The sequence below is a fragment of the Chelonoidis abingdonii genome, chromosome 11 (assembly GCF_003597395.2).
Source record: "Chelonoidis abingdonii isolate Lonesome George chromosome 11, CheloAbing_2.0, whole genome shotgun sequence".
Classification (NCBI taxonomy): domain Eukaryota; kingdom Metazoa; phylum Chordata; order Testudines; family Testudinidae; genus Chelonoidis; species Chelonoidis abingdonii.
This window is the reverse complement of record NC_133779.1, coordinates 34,033,705-34,061,213: the sequence shown is the minus strand read 5'-3', so window position 1 is coordinate 34,061,213 and position 27,509 is coordinate 34,033,705. Positions and strand designations below refer to the sequence as shown.

At 47.1% G+C, this 27,509-nt stretch overlaps 1 protein-coding gene across 1 annotated transcript; it reads right to left on the bottom strand.

Annotated features, from left to right (window-relative positions):
• Positions 1-384: 384 nt before the first annotated feature.
• ACER1 (alkaline ceramidase 1) lies at positions 385-27,118 on the bottom strand. The gene is made up of 6 exons (XM_032806062.2): positions 27,026-27,118; positions 14,590-14,704; positions 13,675-13,813; positions 7,242-7,379; positions 2,971-3,108; positions 385-553 (listed from the first exon to the last, which is right to left on the bottom strand). The coding sequence occupies exons 1-6, from the start codon at positions 27,116-27,118 to the stop codon at positions 385-387; spliced, it is 792 nt and encodes a 263-aa protein (XP_032661953.1).
• Positions 27,119-27,509: the final 391 nt, after the last annotated feature.

The following is a 27,509-nucleotide window of genomic DNA, read 5'->3' as shown; positions in this document are numbered from 1 at the left end:
TTCCGGCAGTCATCAGTGTCTATAGCTTTAATACACAACACTCCTGAGAGGTAGCATATACATCAATAAATAACAATAATGTTAATCGTATCTGCCCCATAGCCAGTTGCCAGCACTTTGGCTTCTGTTTTATTAGTGTGATTCCTCCAGCAGGGGTCACCCCCTCTTGCTGGGGATCAGTGCACAGTATGACCTCAGTAAAACATTCACAGTCAGTCTCCAGCATCAGATGCTGCACCCCAATCACCATAGTGGCACCCAAATAGCCATTCAAAGCAACACACAGAGAGATTTTGGTATTTTAGCAGGAAATGGCTGTGTTCTGGCACTCCTCCCCCTCCCCGTCCCAATATACACCAGGGATCTGAACTGCAGCACCTCGCCCTAACACCGTTTGTAAGGTGTCCTCAGAGCAAGATAGGGCAGTGCAATTGGCCAGGAGTCACTAGGCCAGTACTCCAGCTCTGGTTCAAAGGCAGGTATCTCGTACCGAGAATCGAAGTAGATAAACAAGGGACAGCAATAGAGGAGAGCGATGGATATCAGTACATGCCTGGCAAAGAAACAAAGAATGGGGGTGAGATAAAGCAAGTGGCAACACCAAAGCCAGTAAATCTTGCTCTCTGCAATGACACAGCCCCGTCCGTATGATGGTGGAAGGTATTCCACCCACACGGTAGTTGTCAGGATAGTGTGGTGTGGGTTTGTATGAAGAACACACTAGACCACCTTGCTGGACACAAACCAGGCCAGATTCTGGTGTAAATCCATGTGGCTCCATTGAAGCAGTGGCCAATTAATACTATCGGAGGTCTTGGCCCAGTCATTACCCTCTCCCGATTCTCAAACCAAAACTCAGTCCATACTGAGGGAAATCATGCTAGAGCCCTGATAATGTGGAGGATGCTAGAATAATTCCAGCCACAGTGTGGCTACAGCTACACAGTTAGATCAAAACCAAATTATCAAGAAATCATATACTGTCTGGCCTTGTATGTTCTGGATTTCAGGGCCTGATCATTTGGATCTCAGGTCTCATAATATTTAGCTTTGTGTGTGGGTGCGTGGAGGGAGGAGATTTGGAGATGCTCCCTAAGCATAGAGTTTTTGAACAAACTGACTGACCCACTCAGGCAGCTATAAATCCTGTGGAAGCAAATTATTATCCTTCTCCTTCACTGTTGGTTATTCAGAGAATCCAGAAAACATTACAATTGATACAGCTCCCCGAGAAGAGATCCAGCATATGGAAAGCAAAAGGCATAGACTGCTATTTAATCAGAACAGTGTCAGTAAAGGTCTGCTTGGTAAGAATGCATTTGGCTAGTGCCAAGGGCTTAAGCGGTGTTTAATCAATTGTTAGGGCCAAATCTTGAGTGGTGTGACACATTCACTGAGTTTTGCATAAGTAAAGACTGAGGCCATGTCTGTACATACAGCGCGGCAGCAGCACAGTTGTACCGATGCAGCTGCGCTGCTGCAGCATCTGGTGAAAAAGCTCTGTGCCAACAGGAAAAAGCTGTCCTTGTCAGCATAAAAAACACCTCAGTGAATGGCAGAAGCTATGTTGGTGGCAGAAGCTCTCCTGCCAGCATAGTGCAGTGCACACAAGTGCTTATGTCAGTGTAACTTAGGTCGCTTGGGGGGTTGGAATATTCACACTTCTGAATGACACAAATTATGCCGACATAGGCTATAGTATAGACAGACCCTGAGTAAAAACTGAATCAGGACCTCAGGATGCAGCCCTTATTGGAGAAAGTGTCAAATAAATAGAGCTGTGCAGGAACCGGAATTTCCATCCTGCAGGAAGTTTCACACTTCAGACACAAACTGGAACAAAAAGTCAGAAGTGTGAGTGTTTCTGCAGAACGGAAATGGCTGAGAAAGTCCATTTTGGAAGAACTGTGAGGGAATGTTTTAAAACACTCTGGGCCAAGCCCAAGGACGAAGCTTCCCAGGAAGATGGCAGACCGGGGACGCAGGGACCCAGCTGTCTAGGGAGACTGGGAGGTGGGTGAGCCGCCAGAAAGCCATCCAGGCAGTCTGCAGTGTTAACTAGGCACTTCAATTTGAATGGTCTTTTACAATATGTGTTAAATACAAATACTAAACAATCTGTTTCACCTTGTATTTACATGTGACACTTCTGAGGCTTGAGCAAATGAGGTTGGTATACTTCTTGCTCAAGGGTGTGAAAAACCCACGCCTCTGAGGAACACACTTAAACCAACCTAGGCCCCGGTGTAGACAGCGCTAGGGTGACAGGAGAATTCTCCCATTGACCTAGCTACCACACTGCCTCTCGGGGAGGTTGAATACCCACGCCAATAGGAGAACACTTCCTGTTGGTGTAGATTGTGTCTTCACTGAACTGGTATGGCGCAGCAGCTGCGCTGATGCAGCGTTTTAAGTGTAGACAGGGGCTTTCCCAGATCGGAAGGTGAGATCTGTGTAGCTCAAAAGCTTATCTCTTTTCACCAACAGAAGTTGGTCCAATAAAAGATATTCCCTCACCCACCTTGTCTCTCTGGTTTCCATAGAAAGTTTGAACAGAATCAGGTTTTTCCCAACAGACAACTGCTCCTTCAGAAAAATTTCAACCAATTCGAGAAGTAAAGGCTGGGATTTTCAAAGCAGACAAAGGGAGTTAGGCACACAAATCCAGTGGGATTTAGGGACCTGACTTCCTTAGGTTCCTTTGGAAATCCCAGCCTAAAAGAATTAAAAGATGAAGAATATAACTTTAAGGGATCATTTGTCAACCCTAATATTGATTTCACATCACCATGGAGCTTCTCATGCCCCTCTCTCCCTCCACCCAGTGCTTTCTGCTCTCCTGAGCCCCTAGGCTGTCTCTGGGCATTCCATTCTGAAACCAGCAAGATGGATTTTCCCCTTGTGGAGTAACCCCATAGCGACTTCCCCACTGAGTCAAAGCAGCACTGGAGAAGAAGCAGCCACTCTTACCAGAAACTGTGAAGGTAACAGAAGTTGATCCTCTGCCAAAATCCACAGAACCACTTGTCGCTTAACCAGCAGCTAATGGCTAGCATCCACCACATGACCATGAACGCAGCTATGCGGTGAACACGGGGGTTACTGCACCTGGGAGACAGGAATCAGAGAAAGATTGATTTCTTGAGGTTAGGAGAAAATTGTCCTTTCAGTGTAGAATACATTTTTAAAAAGCAAGAGTTTTAGATTTAATTTGCCAACCTTGATATATCAGATCAGAGCAAGACTTGGTTGCTTCCCATTGGAAATGGACAAACCACATTTTCCTGCTGTTCCAGACATGATTTTATTTATGTAACTGGCAGTGTGCAGTGCTTAATTTTCACCAGAGCTGAGCCCGGGCACTTCTAGGCTTGGCAGTTCATAGTCCAGCTAGTCTGGGCTTGCGGCGTCAGTTGTGAAAGTAAAAAAATTGCTTGAGCCCCAGCATCTTTTTCATTACAAATTAAGCACAGGTTTGGTGATGATGAAATGTGCAATATTAACAATCCTGGAAACCTTCAGATGGGATTTTCAAAAGAGCCTAGGGGAGTAAGGCACCTAACTCCAACTGAAAAAAAAAAGCTAGGAGTCCCTGTGGCACCTTAGAGAAAGCTTACGCCCAAATAAATTTGTTAGTCTGTAAGGTGCTACAAGGACTCCTCGTTTTTTTTTTTTTTTTTTTTACTGATACAGACTAACATGGCTACCACTGAAACCTAACTCCAATTGGACTATTATCACTTAGGCTCCTTTGAAAATACCAGCCTCTGTCCCCAGAACAAGTACAGCGGGGGGAGTGGCAGAGGAAACTTCTGCACAGAAGTCAGGGGGAGTGATTGCAGCATGAGGAGAAGGAGGTATATGAAACTCCCTTTGATCTATCTAGCCCAAAGGTGGCTCAGGTAGCAGTAAAGTTGTGGTAGCCTTAGGAAGGTAGGCCAGGCTAACCTGTGCTGTGCTGCTGTGCCTTTACTGCTGTTGTTACTTAAGCTAGCTGTGATCTAAGTAGAACAAAGCTCAGGTACGTATCCACGTGCTGCAGTTGCAACACCGGATTGCCATGTAGACATACTCCTTAGGCTGTCAACAGGAGGGTGCATTCATACCAGTTGTGCAGGTGGTTTCATGTGCTTGGGCTTTTGCCCATTAGGAACTGAAACCACACTACAGAAGCCATCAAACAGCTTCAAACTGGGAACACTGACAGAAGCTTGATTTGAGCCACTGATCTACAGATGGAGATTCCCTTCCCCGGCTCACTAGATTCTGAGCATCTGCAAAGGAACAATAATTTATCCATTCTTTCTCAGGTTAGTGAGCCTGAACTTACTGATTCTGGGGCAGCGAAGCATATATGAGCTCACTCTGAGAGGCTGAGGGTCAATCCCAAATGTCAGTGGGGTCCAGCTGTCCAGCCTGGTCCGTAAAATAAAGGCAAGTTGTCTTTGTTCACAGTTCTGTGGGTTCCCTCTCCATTTTCAGTATGATTTCTTATTTCCTTGGGGTTTTGACAGTTAGGTTTAGACGGCCCCTTGTCACCTTGAAGCATCGCTAGTTACATCCCTCATTTGAGCTGAACGAGCCTGGGAGCTTAAATTCATAACTTTGCTAGACACTAAAAATCACGGACCAAATAGAGACACTGCCTTTATGGCTTATTACAACAATCCCCACTAATTCCCCCCTCACTCCCCACAGCTTATTTCTCTCCTTTCCCACTATGCCTGGAGAGGTGTTACTGGGCCACTTCACTTTGAAATATGTGTTAACTCCTTATGCTAAACAATCCGTTCCACCTGGTATTGAGCTGTAACATTTATGGGCTTGTCTATACTGGCACCGCTTTAATGTGGCTTGTGTGGTCGTGGCACAGTGCTGGGAGAGAAAAAAACACCTGCAATTGGGGGTGTTTTTTCACACCCCTGAGAGAGAAAGTTGCAGCGCTGTAAATTGCCAGTGTAGACAAGCCCTACATTCATGTCTAGCAAGCTTATAGCAGCAAGGTCGTACTGATACAGCTGCCCCACTGTAGGCTCTCACCGGTAGTTGCTCTATGCCGGTGGGAGAGAACTCTCCTGTCGACATAATTAAACCACCTCCTACAAGCAGTGGTAGCTATGTAGATGGAAGAGCATCTCCTGCCGACATAACGCTGTCCACACCGGTGCTTTTGTCGGTGTAACTTACGTTGTTCAGTGGGGTGTTGTTTTCACACCCCTGAGCAACATCCAAGTTATAACGACCAAAGCACTAGTGTAGTAGGATGACCAGACAGCAAGTGTGAAAAATTGGGACAGGAGGTGGGGGGTAATAGGAGCCTATATAAGAAAAAGCCCCCAAAATCGGGACTGTCCCTATAAAATCGGGACATCTTGTCACCCTATAGTGTAGACATACCCTGAGTAGGTTTCCCAGACCTGAAGAAGAGCTCTTTGTCAGCTCGAAAGCTTGTATCTCTCACCAACAGAAGCTGGTTCAGTAAAAGATATTATCTCACCCCCCCTTGTGTCTGAGGTTTTTGTGTCATGTAAGTCCCACTTCAGTACAGCACTCCATCCCTATTCACCAGAGCACTTAAGCAAATGCTCAATTACTTCCCTGAATAGGGATGTACTTAAGCAGGTACCTGAATGCCTTGCTGAACTGGGGCCTTAATGCAGGCACTGGCCCTGTATCTTTCTAGGGACACCTGAATCGGAACTGATGGCCTGTTCTAAAGCCTCTTGGAGTCAGTCTTTCCATTGACATCAACAGGTTTTGGATCAGGCTCATGGAGAATAGAATTAGGATACAATCATTTAGAGTAGAGATAGACTTACTCAGATGTTATCTTAGCTGTTTATACAATCCTCATTACCCCATCTGAGCATCTTACAGTCTTTAATGTCTTTATCCTCACAAACACACAGTGAGGTAGGGGAGTGCTATTTATTTCCCTTCTAAAGAAGGGGAACAGTGGCAGAACAGGGAGTTCCCAGACCTCCCAAGTTCCAGGCTAGCACTCTAACCACTGGGCCATCCTTCCCCTAATGGGCAGAACCAAAATGAGATTTGTGTCTTTGAGTTACGCCTAGGTTCTTCTGTGCCTGTGTGAGTGTCTCCTTATGAGTGGGATTCAGTCATTACTGTTTTCCCGCTAACGGTATTTAAAGTAGGTTTCAATATCCAGTTTCCTTTCATTTTGTGGTTAGAATTGTCAGATGAGAAAAGTGCGCTTTTTTTTGTTTTCCTTTTGGCACCCTAATAGCTGAAGGAGCTTAGTGCAAGCTTTAAAAAAATTCCCCATGGGGCAGACACTAATGGGTGAATATTGAGGTCAGTTCTGAGTAAGTGAAAAGAGGAGGTTTAATGGAATACCTTTTGCAACCTTATCAGCAATGGGTGCTATTCAGCACCCACTATCATGCTGTAACTTGATGCTTGGTTGGCTTCCCACAACACTAACCTGGTAAATAAACTAGTTCCAGTTTCTAAATACTGTAATTGATTCAAGGCATTTGCTTGACTTAATGACTGAGTTGTTGCTAATTCTGCCTACTCGGCTCTAAACTAACAAATTGTTGCATGGCAGGCTCTTATATATTGGCTTATGTTTGTTGAAATAACAGATCTAAACTGCAGGCTTGCAAAGCCCTTCGCACAGAGGTTATACAAACTTGTACAGCTTGACTTCTGTTAATTTCATACATGGTTTAGGGTCCTCACAGAATGTAGGAGAAAGCCCCAATTTGATTTCCAGTTTAATTTCACCACTGTCATCCACAGGTACTATTGATTATTAAAAGTCAGATTGAGGCACAAAGCAAATAAGCAAAAGAAATCTGAATGGACAGATGTACATCTATCCAAAGTGTTCGCGTATTCTTATGGTGGCTTCTTGGGAAATCTTGATTTATTGCAGAGCTGATGATGCGGTGTATATGCCTCTTTGTTGGTGCACACATGTGTGAGGATGTTTGTACGTGCACAGGTACCTTTGCATGTGTGTGCTGGCATGCTTGTGTGCGTGTGCTTTAGTGTGCATGTGGGTGTGCATACACTTGTGTGTGTGTTTGTGTCCGTATATGTGCCTGTGTGGGCACATTTGTGTACATGTGTGTGCGTCTTTGCTTGTGTGCACGTAAACGTTTGTGGGTACTTCTTTGTGTCTGTGTGTGTTGGCTTTCCCCTGCACTCTTCCCTGGAGAAGCATGCAATAAAAGTGCAAACAAACTTTCCTACAAAGAAAACCCACATCTTACTTTTTCAGCTCTTGACATGTTAAGTACAGGAGATGGAGGGAAATGCTGTTGAGCAGATAACCATTGAAGGCTGGTTTGATGAATGACATCAGGGTGCAGACAACGGTGGCAATGACCATCAGACAGACAAACTGAGTCCTAATGAGAAAGGGGAGACAGACAGATGGGGGTGAGTATCATGGGGTTGTACATTTCACAGCAATGCAGGGATGAGAAAGTTCCCAGTCAATTGCTGAAAGGCTTATTATTAGGGCTGCTGATTAATCGTAGTTAATTCACACAATTAACTCAAAAAATTAATCATGATTAAAAAAATTAATCAGCATTAATCGCACTGTTAACAATAATAGAATACCAATTGAAATGTATTAAATATTTCTGGATATTTTTCTACATTTTAAATATATTGATTTCTATTACAACACAGTATACAAAATATACAGTGCTTACTTTATATTATTTTTTATTACAAATATTTACACTGTAAAAATGACAAACGAAGTAGTATTTTTCAATTCACCTAACAGAAGCATTGCAGTGCAATCTCTTTATCATGAAAGTGCAACTTACAAATGTAGATTTTCTTTTTGGTACATAACTGCAGTCAAAAACAAAACAATGTAAAAGTTTAGAGCCTACAAGTCCACTCAGTCTTACTTCTTGTTCAGCCAATTGGTCAGACAAACAAGTTTGTTTACATTTACAGGAGATAATGCTACCTGCTTCTTATTTACAGTGTCACCTGAAAGTGAGATCAAGCGTTTGCATGGCACTTTTGTAGCCAGTGATGCAAGGTATTCACATGCCAGATATGCTAAACATGCGTATACCCCTTCATGCTTTGGCCACCATTCCAGAGGACATGTTTCCATGCTGATGATGCTCATTAAAAAAACGATGTGTAAATTAATTTGTGACTGAACTTCTCAGGGGAGAATTTTATGTCCCCTGCTCTGTTTTACCTGCATTCTGCCATATATTTCATGTTATAGCAGTCTCACATGATGACCCAGCACATGGTCATTTTAAGAACACTTTCACTGCAGATTTGACAAAACACAAAGAAGGTACCAATGTGAGATTTCTAAAGAGAGCTACAGCGCTTGACCCAAGGTTTAAGAATCTGAAGTGCCTTCCAAAATCTGAGAGGGACGAGGTGTGGCGCTTGCTTTCAGAAGTCTTAAAAGAGCAACACGTTGATGCAGAAACTACAGAACCCAAACCATCAACAAAAAGAAAATCAACCCTTTGCTGGTGGCATCCGACTCAGAGAATGAAAATGAATATGCGTCAGTCAGCACTGTACTGCTTTCGCGCAGAACCTGTAATCAGCATGGAATATCCTCTGGAATATGGTGGTTGAAGCACAAAGAGACATATGAATCTCAAGCACATCGAGCACATAAATAACTTGCGACACCAGCTACAACAGTGCCATGCGAATGCCTGTTTTCACTTTCAGTTGACATTGTAAACAAAAAGCAGGCAGCATTATCTCCTGCAAATGTAACCAAACTTGTTGGTCTGAGCGATTGGCTGAACAAGAAGTAGGACTGAATTGACTTGTGGGGTCTAAAATTTTACATTGTTTAATTTTTGAACGCAGGTTTTTTGTGCATAATTCTACATTTGTAAGTTCGACTTTCATGATAAAGAGATTGCATGACAGTACTTGAATTAGGTGAATTAAGAAGTACTATTTCTTTTGTTTTTTACAGTGCACATATTTGTAATAAAAATAAATACAAAGTGAGCACTGTACACTTTGTATTCTGTGTTGTAATTGAAATCAATGTATTTGAAAATGTAGGAAACATCCAAAAATATTTAAATAAACAGTATTCCATTATTGTTTAACAGCATGATTAATGGTGATTAATTTTTTTAATCACTCGACAGCCCTAGTTAATATTAATGAATCGTTGCCCTTCTCTAGCACCTTTCAGTGTTTTGCACACATGAATGAGCTAAGCCTGACCCCACCCTTCCCCATGGGCTTGGTGTTGGTGTTTTATTCCCATGGTACATATGGGGAAACTGAGGTACAGAGAGGGGAAGTGACTTGGCCAAGGCCTCAGAGGGACTCCATGGCAGAGCTTAGCTGAAATTGGCTAACTGTCACCCCAGGCACAAACTGACCGAGGTGCACGTTCACAGGGACAGTGCCCAGCAGGTTAGCAAGTCTGCCCTGGGCTACCATCACCATAGCAGTCTCTCCCTAGATCTTTCTGCAGTCATAGCTTGGGGGTGGGGAGGTTAGGGGGTGGCGAGGACTACACAGCAACGGCATCTCAGCGAGGGCAGGTGACTGGGGCTACGTCTTCACTACCCGCCGTATTGGCGGGTAGCAATTGATTGCACGGGGATCGATATATCGCGTCTCATGTAGACGCGATATATCGATCCCTGAACGCGCTTATATAGATTCCGGAACTCCACCAACCCGAACGGAGTTGCGGAATCGACAGGGGGAGCCGCGGACATCGATCCCACACCGTGAGGACGGTGAGTAATTTGATCTTAGATACTTCAACTTCAGCTACGTTATTCACATAGCTGAAGTTGCATATCTAAGATCGATTTTCCCCTGTAGTGTAGACCAGCCCTGGCACTGCACAGGGATTACAGACACTTCCAAAGGAGACACCCTGGAGGGCATAACAGGAGCGTGGGTGGGAGCAAGTTAACTGTACATCTGCTCCAGTTCCCAAGTCTGCCGGGGTCAGGAAGTGTTGAATCCAGTCCCTCAAAGCTGTTCTGACAGCAGCTTGTAATGGTCCCCAAGGGACCATTGTGCCAGTTGTGGTTGCTGGAGCACAATGCACTCTGGCTGTGCCTCCATCATGCCGTGGAGGAGGGCTAAGAGAACCAGCATGGATCTGGCTGCACCAGCTTCCTGGGAGTTCAATATTTCAGGGGGAATCCTCAGCTGTCAGCTTAGGGCAGTTTTGAACCACCAGAATGGCATAAGCAGGGTTACAACCAGGCAAGAGGTATCCCCTTGTGTTGGACACCTGCTTTTGCCAGTTTGTCTGGTTGTGGTTCCGTCTTTCTGTCCTTTATACACGGCACATGCCTTCCTTTGGCTAGGAAGCCTTGTGTGTTTTATTAACTGAATCACTCTTGGAAGGAACCCCTGTGTTTAAATGTTGGCAAACAACATTTTGTTCTCTGGTAGCTGCCCCACCTGAATCTCTGGGATCTTCCGCAGGAAGGGAGATGAGAACGAGTGGCCAAAATCTTCCCTTTAGGCTGCTGGGATAGGATAGCCAGCTCACTGCCCTGGACAAGGCTGGCCTGCTGCAACTGGCTTTGAGTGAATGATCCTTGTGGCACAGTCCCATGCTCTATTGCCCTCCTCCTTCCCCAGGCCTTTTCACTTTCAGAAACTCGAGGCAGGTTTATGTCCAGGACGGGCCCATGAGAAATGTCCCAAAGAACCAAATGCTCCTACGGGCCCATGCTATCAGAATGCCTTGGCAGAGCCCAAACCAGTAGATGACTAGGACTTTGCACCCGGCTCCTGCCTTGAGGTCTCCCAGCATGGAGCCCTAGGTATGCTTTATCCACCTGGAGAGGCCCAGAGCTGTGCCTGGCAGAGGGCAGGAGTCACCTGAGCGACAGCTGGACTGAGACAGCAACAGAGCGGAGCCCAGGAGAGCAAGACCAAGAACAGAGTCTCCCCAGAATGTCTGTTCTCCAAGGGAAGCTTCCCAGAAAGCAGGCACATGACTGAGGGAGAGAGAAGGGATTTTCCAAAAGGCTCCTTGAGAGTAAGGCTGGGTTGTTTGGCTCCTGGGGTGGGCACGGAAGAGTTGGGGATTCCGAAAGGAAAAGAAAGTGGAAACGACCACAAGAAGCTGCAAGCACGGCCTGCTTCTGCTTTGTGGGAACTTCAGGGCCGGAGGGGCAGGACGGATGCAAAGTCAGTGGGAGTTTTGCTTGCATTAGGCCTGCAGGACTGAGCCCAGTGCCAGGAGTCTGTCACCAATGACAGCCCTTGATTTCTCCTGCAAGCCCATTCAGATTTTGCCTGTTGCTGAACAACAATAGAGCTCTCGCATGGGGGCATTCACATGCAAATCCCTTGCAAGGTCTCTCCCCAGCTCCTCCCGCCCACGGCTCTGCGGTGAACTCCCGATGACCTCGTCTTGTGCCTGGAAATGACAAACTCCAAGTGTCACCAAGCCCAGCCTGGAGAGCAAAGCACCAGGCGCAGTCACAGCAACGCAATCAGGGCCGTCTCACTGGCCTGAAGAGGGAAGACAGACTGTCCCCCTAAACCCTTCTCTCACCCCACAATGAAAAATCCCGAGCTGCCGCCATGAGGCTGCCCTAAGCCGCCCTTCTGGGCCTGCTCATGGATTTTATTGCCACTTGTTTGCCATTCGTTTATTACTGACAAGCAGCAATAGTGCTAGTCTGACTCGGAAATGCCCCGCACAATGGGGCCCACTGGTCCTGGTTGGGACTCGGGGGGGTGCTGCAAAACCAGAATAAATAGTACTAAAATAAGCCATGAGAAAAATAATTGCTCCCTGTGAGTGAACCAGGAGAATCGCAGGGCTCCTTTGTGGTTGGTCTGCACCCTTCCTCCCCTGCTCTATTTGCCACCTGTACAGTTTTTACCCGGACAGTCTGGTTTTCGGCTTCTGGATGCCATTTAGGGTGCCAGGTGCCTGATTCAGGGATCTGGCAACCTCAAATGACACCCGAACCAAAAGTTACTGCAGGGCGGTGGGAGGTGACAGGTCATTACCGCCTCCTATCTGCAAGCAGGCTCCTTGAGACAATCCAACAAGCGACCCAGGGTGGGGGGTGAGAGGAGCAAGCAATGAGGGCAGGGTCTTGGGGGAAGAGGTGAAGAAGGGGTGGGGCCTGAGGGAAGAGGTGGGGCCTTGGAGGAAGAGGTGTGGCAGGAATGGGGCCTCAGGGATCCGGTTACCAGGAATTAGAAAGGTGGCAACCGTAGTATTTGGAGACCCTTTCTCACTTGCTGCAATGGGAGCATCTATATGCAGTGACCCAGCTCCAACCAACAGTCCTGAGATTTTGGTGGCAGCCCCAAGAAAGCCTCCCAAAACCTGAGGCTCAGACAAAAAGCCTGAGATTGGGGGCAGATTTGGCCCTAGTCTCTGCTCTTGGGGACAGGGCCCAGGGATAGGCAGAGCATCCTCTTGCATACCAAGCTCCATCCATGTCCCTCAGCCGATCAGAGTGACCATCTGTGCATGGATGGTACTGCAGGGACAGTTACAGGGAGATCAAGGCCTTCCAGAAATTCACCATGATAAAGAAATAAGAAAGAGGTTTTAGTGATCAGAGGGCAACACATGAGGTACTAAAGAAGGAGTGGTAACAACCAGTGTATTGATGTTGCCCAACGCTGCATCACCATGTTCTGGAGCAGGAACTTGCTGTCCTCACAAAAATCCGGCCAGATTTGTCTGAGTTATAAACAGCTGAAAATCCCCATTTGCCTGTGCTCAGTAGAGCTTCTTATTTGTTGCTGAAAATGTCTGAATATTCCACCCGCACTAAGCATGCTCCCCAGAATCTCCCTGCATCATGCGGAAGCAGAAATCCTGAACTGAACCCCCCATACAAGCCAGGACACAGACAAGATGGAACATCACCCTCATCCTCGTGCTTTCTTCCATCAAAATGCCCTTTGACTGAGGCCTGGTGGGCTGGGAACTGGGAGACCATGTGTCCTAAACCCACTCCTTGCAGGAATTGGTGATAATAATTCTTCATCCTTATTAATAAGCCAGCATCCCTGCCAGAACATGGAGACACTAGGCTCTTAAAATAAAAATGGTTGGGAAAATACGTATAATGGGAAGCATTAGGCAACCTCAGTATAGTGGTTGCTACCCACTAGAGAGGTTATACAAACAGGGGCTAGATCTTAGGCCTCTAACTTGCCAAACCAAAGTCTTCTCCACTCAGCCACATGCCCTGTAAGAACAATCTTGCCAAGTCTATGTATTTGAAATTCTCCATGCTCAGCCTCCTGGTAAGCTTTGCAAAGAGAGCCAGCTCCAGCTGAGATGAGCTCTTGGGGTGGAATCATAGAATATTAGGGTTGGAAGAGACCTCAGAAGGTCAACTAGTCAAACTCCCTGCTTACAGCAACCCCAACCAGCCAGGGCTTTGTCAAGCCAGGCCGTAAAAACCTCTAAGGATGGAAATTCCATCCTGGGTCCTTTGACAGAGGATCCCCTCATGGGTCCATGGACAGAGCTTCTGCCTGTGAACTACGAGGTTTCTGGTTCCCAGTACAAGCGATGGTACCCTGCAGGTTGTCTCCTCTCAGCAAGGCTGGCTGATGAATGGGGGATTCTGTGGATCAGACAAGTCCAATATAGTGTCACAGCCCACCCAAAGGCAGCTGCTGGAATCTGCACCATGCATCCTGCCCAGGTCGTACCTGTCCTTGATGAAGCCCGGGAAGTAACATTTCGGGATCCAAAAGGTGTACATCAAGGCAAGTGTCCAGAGGATGGAGAGCTCATCCAGCAGCTGCCCCACATAGCTCAGGGTCAGGTGATAGTAGGTAGAGAAAATACCTGCAATGAGTGAGGCTGGTTGTGTTAATAACCTTCCTCTTCCCAGCTCAGCACCCCCTCAAGGAGACAATCCACTTCAATTCCTGGGGGGAGAGTCTCTGCTTCAGAGGATCCCTCAGTTCAATTCCATCCCACCAACCCCTTGGTGTTTGTGTTGCAGGACCCATCCCTGCCTTTCAGTGCCTGCACTAGGGCAAATCTTGTCCAGCTGCTGTTCCTGTCCAATCCCAATGGACACAGCAGGACTGGATGTTTATAATGGAGTCTGGGTCCAGCCCCACCTGTCCAGTGGGGGAGAACCAGGTGGGACTCCCTTGGGAGGTGTCAAGAACACTCCTGGCTTAACCAGAGGAGGTCATTCTGGGCACCCCGTTGGGGGGTTGAGGTATCCCTGGCACAGGACATACAGCCTCTGCTGAGCCAACAGTCAGCGAATGGGAAATCTGAACCCTTTGGGCCTGATTCCTGTTTACACTAAGGCCTCTTTACAGTGCTTCTGACTGGGTCTTAGTATAAATGAGAATAGGGCAGGAGATGCCTGGGCTCTAAAACCTGGTGAGTCAATTAACCCAGGCTCTGAGACTTATTGCTGCAGTGTAGACATTCCCGAGATGCCTGAAGCTATCTTTGGCTCCTCCCAGGCTCTGTCCTTGCAGCATCTCTCAGGAGGGGTAGTCCAGAACAGAATCTCACTCCTTGTCACTTCCAGTCTGGTCCTTTTGAAAGCTGAAGGCAATGGGGGTTATGTTAGGCCTTTTAATAACCCTGAAACATACCTATTAATAACAACATGATGGAGAGGCTATAGGCGAACAAGGGGCGCTGCTGGACATATTGGTGATTCAGGTACAGCAAGATGGGGAAAAGGAGGAAGAAACTCACATTGCTGATCTGAAAAACAACAAGCAACACACACATCCAGCTTAAAGGGCAAAAGGGCCGTCTGTCAGCTTGGGCAAGTCATTTCACCTTTCCATACCTCAGTTTCCCCCTCTATAAAATGGCTACCTACCTCCAGCAAAAAGCACTGTATGAGAGTGAGGTGTTGTTAAAGATGCACAAGATGAAGGTGTCAGTCAGAAAACAGGAGTGAACATGGGTGTAGAGTGACTCCTGGGGAGGAGGGTAATGCTGTATTCTTTCTGACTGAAGTCAGCGAGCCGTCCTTGGGCCAGATTCCTGTTGTAATTCCATGCAAGCCAATGGAGACATGTCAGGAGTGAGTCTGGCCCAGTGAGATTAAACTGGCTTCTTTTCTCAAGCATATCCACAGATATGTCAGTGCTCACCCACCCACTCTGTCTCTCTCCCCTCCCCTGACTCTTTCCCAAACTCCTCTAGTACCACCAGCTAGGGTGACCTGATGTCCCAATTTTATAGAGACTGTTATTACCCCCACCCCCATCCCATTTTTTCACACTTGCTGTCTGGGCACCCTATCACCAGCTCTGCCCAGCGAGCCCTGAACACACACAGAAAGCTGGGTGGTGTTGGCTGGGGCTGAGGAGCTTTGCATAAAGAGGCCAGTAAGGCATGATGGGGAAGAACTAGCATTTGCAAGGGGTATGGGTTTGGGTGTGGATGGGGTGGAGAGAGAGGGTGGAAGGTAGGGAGAGAGGTGGCAGCTATTCAGTACAGCAGTGATCCCATGAAGAAATAAACATCTGTTAATCATACTTTTTAAAATTAACGTGACAAGATGACTCTTCTCAGTCTTCAAAGCACTTTGTAACAATGACATGTTATTACAGTAATTAGCAGGTTTTAATATGTTTAGAATCACAGAAATTCTATAGGGTTGGAAGGCACTTTGCGAGGTCATCTAGTCCAGCCCCCTGCGCTGAGGTGGGATCCCCTATACTCACACCGTCCCCGACAGGCATTGTTTAACCTGTTCTTAAAAACCTCCAGTGATGGTGTGATGGGGCAAAGAGGCCCCGCACCAGCAGAGAGCCTGTGGGCCAAGCTAGCTCTGCCCCACTATACCTGTAGCCAGTGCCAAGCCTGAACGAGGAATAAAAGGAGAGAACCCGTGTCTGGCTCAGTTCTGGGGTGAGACATTTTAGCTGTCTAACAATGTGCAGCAATGCCCCACAATGTTTTTGGGCAAGAGGAATCTTTTATCCAGTTGAAATTGCAAGAGAAATTGAAGGAGGTGGAATGTAGCAAGGACACCAGAGCTAACAGCCTGATTCTTGTGAAAAGTGCCCCAAAATCTCTGCAGACTACAGGTGTCAGGAGCTTAGTGTCACATCTCATCTGAAAGGTAGCACCTTTGGGATGCATCTGTTAAGTACTGAGCCAGAGGGAAGAAAGCCAGATGAGGAACAACCAAGATGACTTCCTGCCTCACCTAGCATCTGAAAAAGTGAGGCTTTTACCCATGAAAGCTTATGCCCAAATAAATCTCTTAGTCTTTAAGATGCCACCAGACTCCTTGTTGTTTTTGCCTCACCTAGGTGGTCCTTCTTTTGTCTACCATCTAGGTACAAACTTGGGCCTGATCTTGGAGTCAGTTCTGCAGAGGTGGACCCTCATATCTAACTGGACTCTCATTCATCTCATGAATCTGATTGCAAGATCAGACTTTGCTTATCTGGTGAGACCCAAAGGGATCTCAGCTCATGGTAACATAACTGCAGGCTACAATGAAGTTGTTAGAGATATGGTGCACAGGCTGGCAAACTTGGGATGCAAATGTTGACTCTCTCCTTTAACTTCTACAGATTAATCTTGAATTGCATCAAGTCTTTCATGAGACAAGTTGATGCTTTTATTTACAGGAATTTTCAGGTCAAGGAGATCTGCCTGTTGTTACTTAGCACCAGTTCCCACCCTGGACTGGCCAATTAACCAAACCTAGAATCGGAGGAAACTTACCCTTCATATCTTCAGATTGTGACACAAGAGGAAATTCTAGTCCCCCTGATGAGATCAGTGACAAAATGTTCAAGAAAGGCCGAGAAAACATACCAAAGATATAAAAATCACAACCAGGCTGTAAAAAAATTCCTGAAAACCAGGTAAAAGAGGCTCCCGGAGAACAAACAAGGATTGCCAAGGACAAATGGAGAGAAAGTGTGCACAAAAAGGATGGCAGAGTGCAGATTACAGGAGTTAGCTGTAGGAATTAGTGCTGGTTGCTCAATCAAACACTCAGCAGATCGGAAACGTAGATGTTTAAGGTTGCCCATGCAGATGTTTCTCTGCTTTATTGTGCATTGCGACAGTGTCCCTAATTATCTGATCTCAACACGATTTCCCAAAGAATACAGTATATGAAGTACAAGAGCCGAGATTGGTGGAAAGGTATAATATACAGGAGGATGCTAGGCTGGGAACTGTGCCCATGAGAATCAAGAAATATCAAATTAGCTGCAATCAGGGCAGTTAAACTTGGCAGTTAGATGCTGAGGCACAATAATTTTGTTGGCCATAATGTCAGCCCACAACCCTCAGCAGTGAACCCTTAGAAAATTAGAAAGTAGCAGCTGACCTCCTCCAAACTGCTAAGCAAGGTGAGGATGGCAAGAGGAATTAATCTATAAGAACGAGTCAGCTCATTGGCTTTCTATCTCTTGGGTTCACATCCAGGTTTGGCTCTCGAAGAGAGTGAGTCAGAGTTGTAGGCTCCCATTTGTCCAGGTCACGTCATTTGGCAAAATTCTCGGTCTCAGTTTAGGAGCATACCTGAACTGGGAGAGCAGAGCTGCTTCCAGGGAGCACTGAGCATTAGCAGAGCTATGCAAGATGGCCCTGGACTGGTGTAACAGGGCATGCTGCAGATCAGGCTAGAGGTGCAGGTGTGGAAGATTTTTGCAAAGAAGCTGCCTGCACTGTACATGGCTTAGGTGAGTGCTGTTCACTGGCATTAAATTCATTTCCGCAGATAAGGGATCTCCTCTAGGGAAAATACCAGAAGAGGCAGCAAGAACTATCAGGCTGTTCATTTCCCTAGATTCCAGTCAGATTGAAACCAGTCATTCAGCAGGTGATATCTCTAAGCCACTCCTTTGGAATCCATATCATGCTCTAACCGTCACCAATGGAGCAGGACTGTACATATAAATGACACCTTTGTCCCACTGCCAGGCACACCTATCCAGTACTATCGGCCTGGAGCTGTTTCAGACACTGTATCATATCATAATCCGACTCTGAATCCGTCCTGCATTGCAAGAGCCGGGTCAGTTTCTCTGGCAAAAGAAAAAAAGCTCAAGAAACAGGTTCAACTGACATGATCAGTTGCCCCAAAGAATTTTCCTTCAGGCACAGGTGTTCTTAGACTTTTGGGCCACCTTGTAATAGTGAAACTGTCTCCTGGGCACACCTCCTCCCCCATTCATGATTATATAACTGGAGCTAAATGAGCAACGGCCCACATGGAAATGTAAAACATTAATGTGTTTCTAGCTGCCCAGTGCAGCAAGGGTTAATCAAGCTGGATGGGATTTTCAAAAGCACCATAGAGAGGGAGGTGCCTGACTCTCACTGCAAGCCAGTTGAAACTGAGCATCTAACTCTTGGGTGCTGCTGCAAAACCTGATCTTCACTTGCTCTTAATTTTGTCTCTGAATTAACAAGGGTGGAACTGAGAGTGTGGCGTGAATAATTGATTTTTTTGTTCAATAGCCCAACCGGGGGTGGGATCGAGTTCATTTGGAACCAGAACTGATTTTTTTCAGTTTTCCTCGAGTCACAAAAAAAAAACAACCAAGAATTTCATTTTGGTCGACTGCAGTGTTTAAAATGTGGATTGGAAACAAAGTGCCTGAACTGTTCATTTGGAAAATGTCAAAGTGAAACATTTTTTTGACATTTCTCCCCAAATTTTTTCTCATTTTTTTTTCAGCTGAAACTATTTGCCAAATTCAACCCACATTAGTCCCACACACCGCCATGCACTTTTCTGCAAATTTACTATTTGCTGAAAATATTTCACCCAGACCTATAACAGGGAGCAGGATTTGGCCAGGTGGGGGCAGAGAGCAAACCACTACATCTGTGATTGGTAGAGAACAAGTCTTTTCCAGAAAGCAAAGACACTTTCTCACCATGCTGTACCTGAGTGGGTTGAGAATGATTATGTAGCATAATCAATGATTATTGCTCACAAGCCAGATTTACCAGACATCCTAGGGCCTTCAGGGCTTAAGCTACTAATAGTAGAAGCAAATACCAATGAAGCAAGCTGATGAAGAGTAGGCTGAGGGATTAGCTTAAGGGTTTTGCATGACACCCATCCACTCCCTGTCCATGGGATCCTATGCATTAGCAACAAGAAGCCATGATCAGAGGGCATGTCTACACTGGAGCTGGAGGTGTAATTCCCAGCCCAGGTAGATGTACACACACTAGCTCTGATCGACTTAGCATGCTAAAAATAGCAATGTATCTGCAGCGACCTGGGTGGTAGCATGAGTTTCCCACCCTGACTACAGTCCCATCTAAGACCCTAGTAAGTACTTAGACAGCTAGCCTGTGCTGCCGCAGCTACACTGCTATTTTAAGAATACTATCTCAGTCAAAGTTAGCATGTGTATGTCTGCCTGAGCTGGAAAATACAACTCCAGTTGCAGCATAGACTTAGAATCATAGAACTAAGCTGAACAGATTTAGCATGTACCGAGCAGACCCTTACGCTAATTCAGATGTCACCAGGTGGCTTCATTAAATTATGCCTCAGCTGAGAGACAAAGATAACTGGGCCGTTCAGCCGAGTCTATATTTTGAGAAAATGCCCCCGAAATGGTGGTCGTTCCCAAGGAGTGATGGAAGTTTGACACTCACGGTCCACAAGGATTCGTAGAAGGCTTTTTGAAATTTCCCGCAGGCTGCTCCTTCATAGAACTGTGGGATCATTATTAATAAAAACACAATCGCAGCGAGAGGCTCCAGCTGAGATCAGGGCCCTGTCGTGCTGGGAACGGCACAAACACCTCATGAGACAGCCTCTGCCCCAAACAGTTTGCAACCTAGATGGACATTAGGTAGAAGGGGAAGTGGCTTGTAGAAGGTGCAGAGCCCGGGATAGATCCCTTGTTTCTTGATTTCTAGGCCAATGCTATACCCACTAGACCATACTATCTGCCAATAAAAGAGCTGCGCAGAGTGCAGTGGAACTGCAGTGGGGGATTAGAATCCTGCGTGCAGGGCAGAAGCTCACCTGGAGGAATCTGGCTAGCGTGGACGCACTACACTGTTGTTGGTTCTACCTGTGCGATCCTGACTATGCCCTGACCAGCAGTCCAGCACTCTAGTGTCGCTGCTGCTGGTGGTGCATGGAGAAGCGCCAGTGGGGCTGGGAACAGAATATAGCCCTCAGCACAATATAGCTTGGTCTTGGGTTATCTGCCAGGGCACTCTGTTGGCAGACAACTGCTGGGCCAGTTGGTTAAAGCACTGGGTATAATAGGCAGTATGAGAGGCATTATGCCGTCTAGTTAAGCCTGAATTCCAACTTGAATTCTAACCCCTCTTTCCAGCTGCTAATAACTTCCCAAACATGTTCCTTTTTTGTGCTGAAATTTTCCATGCTGGGTCTCAGCCTAGAGGCAATTTAAAACAAACAAACAAAAAAGTTTGATCCAAATCAGTTCAGTTTCAAGCATGAAAGCAAAAAAGTTTTCTCTTCTCCACCATCAGCCAGGCGGAGATTCCGCTGATAATGCATCTGGCTGTGATACCTTTCTATGCTGTTTTCTCTTAGAGATGCAGGGGAGTAAACCCACTTGATGGAACAATTGGCTCAAGTGCTTGGCAGAATCAGACTCTAAGCATTAACAATGTGCACAGTGCTGTACAAGGAGCCGCAGGAGCGGTGCGCCTTTTGAAAATCCCACTAGGTGCTATTTTCAGATTGAAGTGCCTGAATCTCTTTAAAGATCAGGCCCAAATTACGGACCCTGAGTTTCGCACAATCTTTGGGCCCAGTCTTGCTCCCATTGAAATCAATTGCAAATCTTTCGATGGCATCAGTGGGTGCAGGATTAGGCCCTAAATACAGGCGGATAGCAGAATGACTGATCGGTGACAAATTTCTAATTGATTTATTGATTTTCTTCATTTATACATTTATCTGTATCTAATTCCCATTTATTTATATTTACCAGAAACAGAGTGGGCGACAAGGGATGGATCACTTGATGATCACCTGTTCTGTTCATTCCCTCTGGAGCACCTGGCATTGGCCACTGTTGGAAGACAGGATACTGGGCTAGGTGGACCTTTGGTCTGACCCAGTCTGGCCATTCTTATATTCTTATGTTGTTTGCCTATATGAATTTACAGCTGTCCTGCTGTCTTGGAATATTGATTGACTGTTATGTACTTGTATTGCAATTAATGATTTATTATTAATTATAATTATTAATTATTAATAATATGTGATCATGTGAACTGAGTCCAGACTTGGGAGAACAGGGACCTTGGATTCTTCTATTCCTGGCTCTGTCACAGACTTACTATGTGACTTCACACAAATCACAGAAATAATGTAAGATGAGATAAGGAAGCAAAAATGGGTCCCTAGGAAACTGTACCTGTTGGGTTCAGTTTTAATTGTGATTGCAGGTCCTTCTGAGCCTGGGCTTGGTTTGTGTCTGGCTAGGAGGCCAATCCTAGACTAGTCAGGAACACTATTTCCATAGATGTGTTTGCAAAGCAGAGACTAGAGATGGATTTAGGATAGTAGCTGTAGCTATCTAAACGTGACCATTGCACCAGCCTCAGTCTAGGATATTTCTGAGACAGAAGAATAATTGGCAGCTGGTGTCACTGAAATAACCATTGCCTGCCTGCAGCAAGTACCACTAAAATTCTAAAGAAAATGAATGACTAGCAAGAAACCCCAATGGAAGAAAGCCAGACGCAGGAGGAAAGCTTAATAGGAAAGACAAAGCAGATTGAGGTCATCATGAAACAAACTGAAATGGAAGAGAGAGAAATAAAGAGAGAACCTGATTTTTCCTTCACTTTGCACAGTTGTTTCCACCATTGCAAAGTGGGTATAAGGTGCTGCCACTCCCATCTGGTGGCAAGTTTACATTCATTTTGTACTGGTGAAAATGACAGCACCAGATGCAGCGTAATGGAGAATCAGGCCCAAAGCTGAACAAAGGACAAAGCAAATTAGCCCTACGGAAGATGAGGAGTTTTGCTTTTCCGTACTGCTCCTGGAAGCGGTCGGCATGACCGGCCCCTCGGCGGAGGAGCCAGAGGGCTCTGTGCGGTGCCGCCTCATGGACTGCAGAGCCAGCGGTGGGGATGGGGGCAGCATGTAGAGCTTCCTTGATCACCCCTGCATGTAGGGACCAGACATGCTGGCCACTTTCAGGGAGCTGCACAGAGCCAGGGCAGGTAGGGAGCCTGCCTTAGCCCTGCTGCACCGCTGACCGGACTTTTAACGCCCCACTCAGCGGTCCTGCCCAGAGCCACCAGGGTCACTTTTCAACCCGGCTTTCTGGTCAAAAACCAGACGCCTAGCAACCCTGTGAGGCACCCTTTTATACTGCCCTTTTAGGTGAACAGGTGTGCCTGTCCTTTGTTATTAGAGTTCTCTTTCTGGGCATGTCTCAGCTGTTGTAAGATGATCACATAGCAGAGTTTCTAGGAAGGCTTTTTATCCTATTTGCCTGGCCAAGTGAATGTGATTATCTCTTTTGGATGCAGACTCTGCTCCTGTGATCCAGGCATGTATTGGCTCAGGATTGGATTACTACAGCCTGCTGTACCAGGGGAATCAAACTAGACACTGCAGGATCCAGCAGCCTCCTATAGAGCAGAGAATCTTGCCACAGGAAAGCTGAACTGGTCTGAGGTCACCAATTCCTTTCCCAGGGGGCCTCTAAACCACCCTCAGGTGGCAGAGGCTTCTGTTCACTATGGATCTGTAGGTGAAAGGCTCCATATCTTGTGCCCAGCCCTACCCTAGAGTCCTCATTTTTTCTGAGATGCTTATTGATCTTTTAACCACCATGACCTATAGTGGCCCAGCCACGCCCTGCAGCAACGGGTCAAAGCAATGTTTGCTAACTGTAGCCTAGCAGCCACATTATCATCACCAGAAACTCAATCCCATGTTTGCCAGTGGGATAACGTATGATAATCTGTTGAATGTTGCATCTCGTTAGTGGATGCTGTGCTGCATTCTCCATGGAGGCCGCATGAGAGTGTTTGCAGGTGTGGGTCTGTTTGCCAGTGCACAACCTGAAAGCATTATCACAGCCCCAAGCTGAATGGAGCAGTGCTTTGGGGGAAGGGATGGCTTTTAAAGGTGGAAATACGGCCAGTTACGGTGGATGCAAAGAGGAAGACAATGGTCTTGATTTTTCTCTTGCTGAGGGCCTGATCTGAGAAGTGCTGAGTACTCTCAACTCCCCTTGACTTTAATGGAATAGCTGTGGGTGGTCAGCACCTTGCAGGATCGGGCTTTTACACCTGAATACAAGAGCCCTATTCAGGAGAGCGCTTATGAATGTTCTTAAATTCATTCCTAGTCAGGACAGCACTTCAGAACATGCTTCAGTCCCAAGGACCTGCTTCCATCCCATGGGATTTAAGTACACGCTTCAAGCAAAACACCTGCTTACGGGATGCTTTCTTGAATCGGGAGCTGAACCTGAGTGTGGATCAAAATTACCTTCATGGGGCGCGACTCCACTACAGTCAAAGAAGTAAGGCCCAGATCCACAACGGTATTTAGGCTCCTAATGTCCATTGATTTCATTGGAAGTTAAGAGCCTATATCCATTTGTGATTCTGGGCCTAATAAGTGTACAATTGGAGTAAGTGAGGTCAGGTGCACCCAAGGAGCAGAAAAATCTCTGTCTCTGGGCAGTTGCTTCGTGTTCAAACTGAAGGGACACAATTAGCCACTTAATCACCAGAACAAATCCTGTAAGTTTATGCTGTCTGCATAATCTATATTCGCTGTTGGTCTCACTAGTTGGGCACCTGGGTATCAAAATACTTTTATCTCGTTCTCCATCCTATGAGAGACAAGGTCGTGGAGGAGGCCTGGCTAGTGGAAGTGACATAAGACAAACCTGGTTAGGTCAGAACTTCAGGCATCCAGGTTTGAAAGTTAAGCACCTAAACCAGGGGTGGGCAAATGTTTTGGCCTGAGGGCCACATAGGGGTTCTGAAAGTCTATAGAGGGCTGGTGTAGTGTATTAAATTGCTCCCCACAGGAATGTGCTACTTACCGTGTACTAGTTACAGCTGCCTGGCCTGGTGCTCCATAAGTAGCACCTTCCTACAGGGAGCAGTTTAATACACTACACCTGACGGCTCTCTCAGCCGCGCTGCCCAGCAGGAGCTCACTGTGGTGCAGTCAGCTGAGGCTGTTGGGGAGGAGCCGGGGGCTGACCTCCCAAGCCGGGAGCTCAAAGGCAGGGCAGGACGGTCCCATGGGCCGTAGTTTGCCCACCTCTGAACTAAACCCATATTTAGACACTTAAGGTAACGTTTTCAGAAGCACCTATGGGATTTAAGAGCCTCAGTTCCAGTTTTTTAAAGTTGTTGCTTGGCTCAGCATTCCAATGCCTAAGTCTCCTTTTCAGAAGTGACTTGGGCCCATCTTCTCAAAGGTATTTCAGCACCTGACTCCCATTGATTCCCTCCTAAATGCCTTTGAGGGTCAGGGCCTTAGGTCCTTTTGAGAATTCCATTAGGTGCTTATCGGCATCTTTAACAATCTGGCCTGAAGAGCCCAAGTCTCTTTTGGAAATGGGACTCTGCTCCTACATCTCTTGACATTTCTACCCTTGAACTTACTTAGGTGCTGAAAAACAGGCCCAAGACTCATGTTTTTTTAGGTTTGAGACACTTCCAAGAAGCTTTGTTTTCAGAGGGCAGATTGCTCACTGCTTTCAAAACCAGGCCCCTTTAGAGTGTCTCAAGCTGGGGCTCTGAGAACCACATAGTCACATTTGAAAATTCTGGCCTAAGTGCAGGACCGGCAGTAGGGGTTTTAGCGCCCTAAGCGCACGGCAATTTCGCCGCCCCGTGTGCTGGCCCCGCAGCTCCAGTGGAGCTGCCGCAGTGGTGCCTGCGGAGAGTCCGCTGGTCCGCGGCTCCAGTGGAGCTGCTGCAGTCGTGCCTGCGGGCGGTCCACCGGAGCCACACGAGCAGCTGACCGTCCGCAGGCACCACTGCGGCAGGTCCACCGGAACCGCCTGCCGCCCCCTCTGGCAAAATGCTGCCCACCAATAATCCTGGCGCCCTAGGCGATTGCCTAGGCCACCTAAATGGAAACGCCAGCCCTGCCTAAGTGTCTGACTTGAGTTACCCAAGTGTAAAAAATGTTAGAGCCCTTGCTTGCTATTCTCCAGTCTGATATGGGCCCATCCAGCAGCCAGGCACTGCCGCTTGCCGCGCAAGTTATGTGCTTAGGCCTTAGTCAGTCAGACAGTGGGTGCCAGTGGCAATGTAGGGATACTTGCGCTGATGATGCATTTTCTGTGTTGTGTAAGACCAGGGTAATGTAGACCAAGTGGGCGTTCTATCTGGACCAAACTCAGCTCTGGTGCAAGCAGATACAATACCACTTTGAAATCTGTAGGATTTGTTTTTCACTTGCACTAAAGTGAAATTTATCCTGGGGACTTCAGGGTAATGCCTACTCTGTAGCTGGCACTGTGCCTCTCAGCCAGGGGCGGCTCTAGCTGTTTTGCCGCCCCAAGCATGGCAGACAGACAGCCTTCGGCGGCTTGCCTGCAGGAGGTCCCTGGTCCCGCAGATTCAGCGACATGCCTGCGGGAGGTCCGCCAGTCCTTCAGCTTTGGCGTACCTGCCGCCAAATTGCCGCTGAATCCACGGGACGGGCAGACCTCCCACAGACAAGCCACCAAAGGCTGCCTGACTGCTGCCCTTGCAGGGACTGGCAGGCCGCCCCCTGCAACTTGCCGCCCCAGGCACACACTAGGAGCGCTGGTGCCTGGAGCCGCCGCTGCTCCCAGCCTGGATAGACAGGCTTATGTTAGTGGGCTAAAACGCAGTGTGAATGTTGTGGGACAGGCAATGGCTAGCCACCTGAGCTGGTACTCAGGAGGTCAGACAGGTTTAGATGCAGCTGGCTAGCCTGAGCTACCACCAGAGCTGCAACGCCCGTGCTGCTGTTTTTAGTGTACTAACTTGAGCAGAGCTAGCACACGTCTGTCTGCCAGGGCTGGGACACTCGCTCCCAGCTGCAGCGTAGCTTTACCCGTAGAAAACTGTGCTGTAATTGAATGGGAGACGCTGGCAGTGGGTTAGTAGGTGGAAGCTGCAGTACTGTCTTAAGGGAATTGTTAAAACTGCGAGGCATCACAAAAGGAAGAACCATCTCTGTGAATGATGGGAACATCCAGAATGAGAACGGTTATTAAACAGGAGCCCGGAGAGGGATACACATCCACATGCTTCAGCGTTTAAGCTAGCCCTGAACTATTGGGGATAGGGGTAGGCAAAAACATTCCCAGGGAAGGTTATGCCATAACTGCCTACTGCAGCACCTTCCCCTGAAAAAGCTGATCTTGGCCACTATCAGAGAGAGAACCGTGGATTAGATGGGCCCCCTCATCTGATCTAGGCTGGCAAAGTTCTTAAGTGTGGTGGGGATATGGGTTGTTGCTGCATTAACATTCCACTTTCTGAAGTCCTGGGTTCAGAAGCTGGCTTGCAGTGCGTTTCAGCCACTCATGTATTCTCTGTATTACATGAATCTCGCTATGGCATATACAGCAACTGGCAGAAGACCTGCTGGACTGAAAAGCAGGATTTTTGCAGAGCTCTCTGAGTGGGAGCCCTGATGCTAGAGTGACCAGACAGAAAATGTGACAAATCGGGACAGGGGGTGAGGGGATAATAGGAGCCTATATAAGAAAAAGACCCAAAAGTTGGGTCTGTCCCTATAAAATTGGGAATCTGATCACCCTAGCTGATGCTGTCAGCACCTCACTTTCATCAGCAATAAATATCCCATGATTTCCACACCCACTCTCCCAAAACACTGATATTCAAAGCAGAGGGGTGCCTGGAGACAGCCAAAGCACAAGCCCACTTCTCAGACCTGCCCAGCCTATCCCATTTCCACTCACCTCTTCCCTCGATTATACACAGCATTTGCCCCACAGTTGCTGTTTTCAGCTGCCCCAGGGATGTGTGTGAGTTTCACAGTCATTGCACAGCAGGCCATAGTGAGTTCTTTCCCCCCAGGCTGCTCACACTCACCGTGTTATAATACTCTGCGATGACCTCCGAGTGCTCAAAATTGCCTTCGCACCAGTCAACTTCGGAGGTGAGATAGGCGAATGCGCTCAGCATTTTTGGGCTCCCTCTGCCAAGGGAGAGAAGCTGGTGAGGTTGTTTCCAGAGAGGATAATCGCACTGCACGCCACTGGGGAAGAGGTGAAACCTGCTCTGCCTGCCCTCCTGCATGTCTGTTCACAAGCACGCGCTGCACCAGCCAGTCTGAGCAAAATACCAATATCCAAGCCCTTAGCAACCGCACTCCTTGTAAAACTAGGGTGTGCCACTGGGTTAAACTAAAGATAAGCCCTGGTCCATTCACCCGTCCCCTTGTTTTTAATTCAAACCCAGGGTAGGGCCAGATCCAGATTCTGCAAATGGACATGATCCTTATGATGCAAACCAAAAGTCCTGGATCCAAACTTCCCTGAACTTGGGGGATGGGGTTTGAAATCTGAATCTAGAC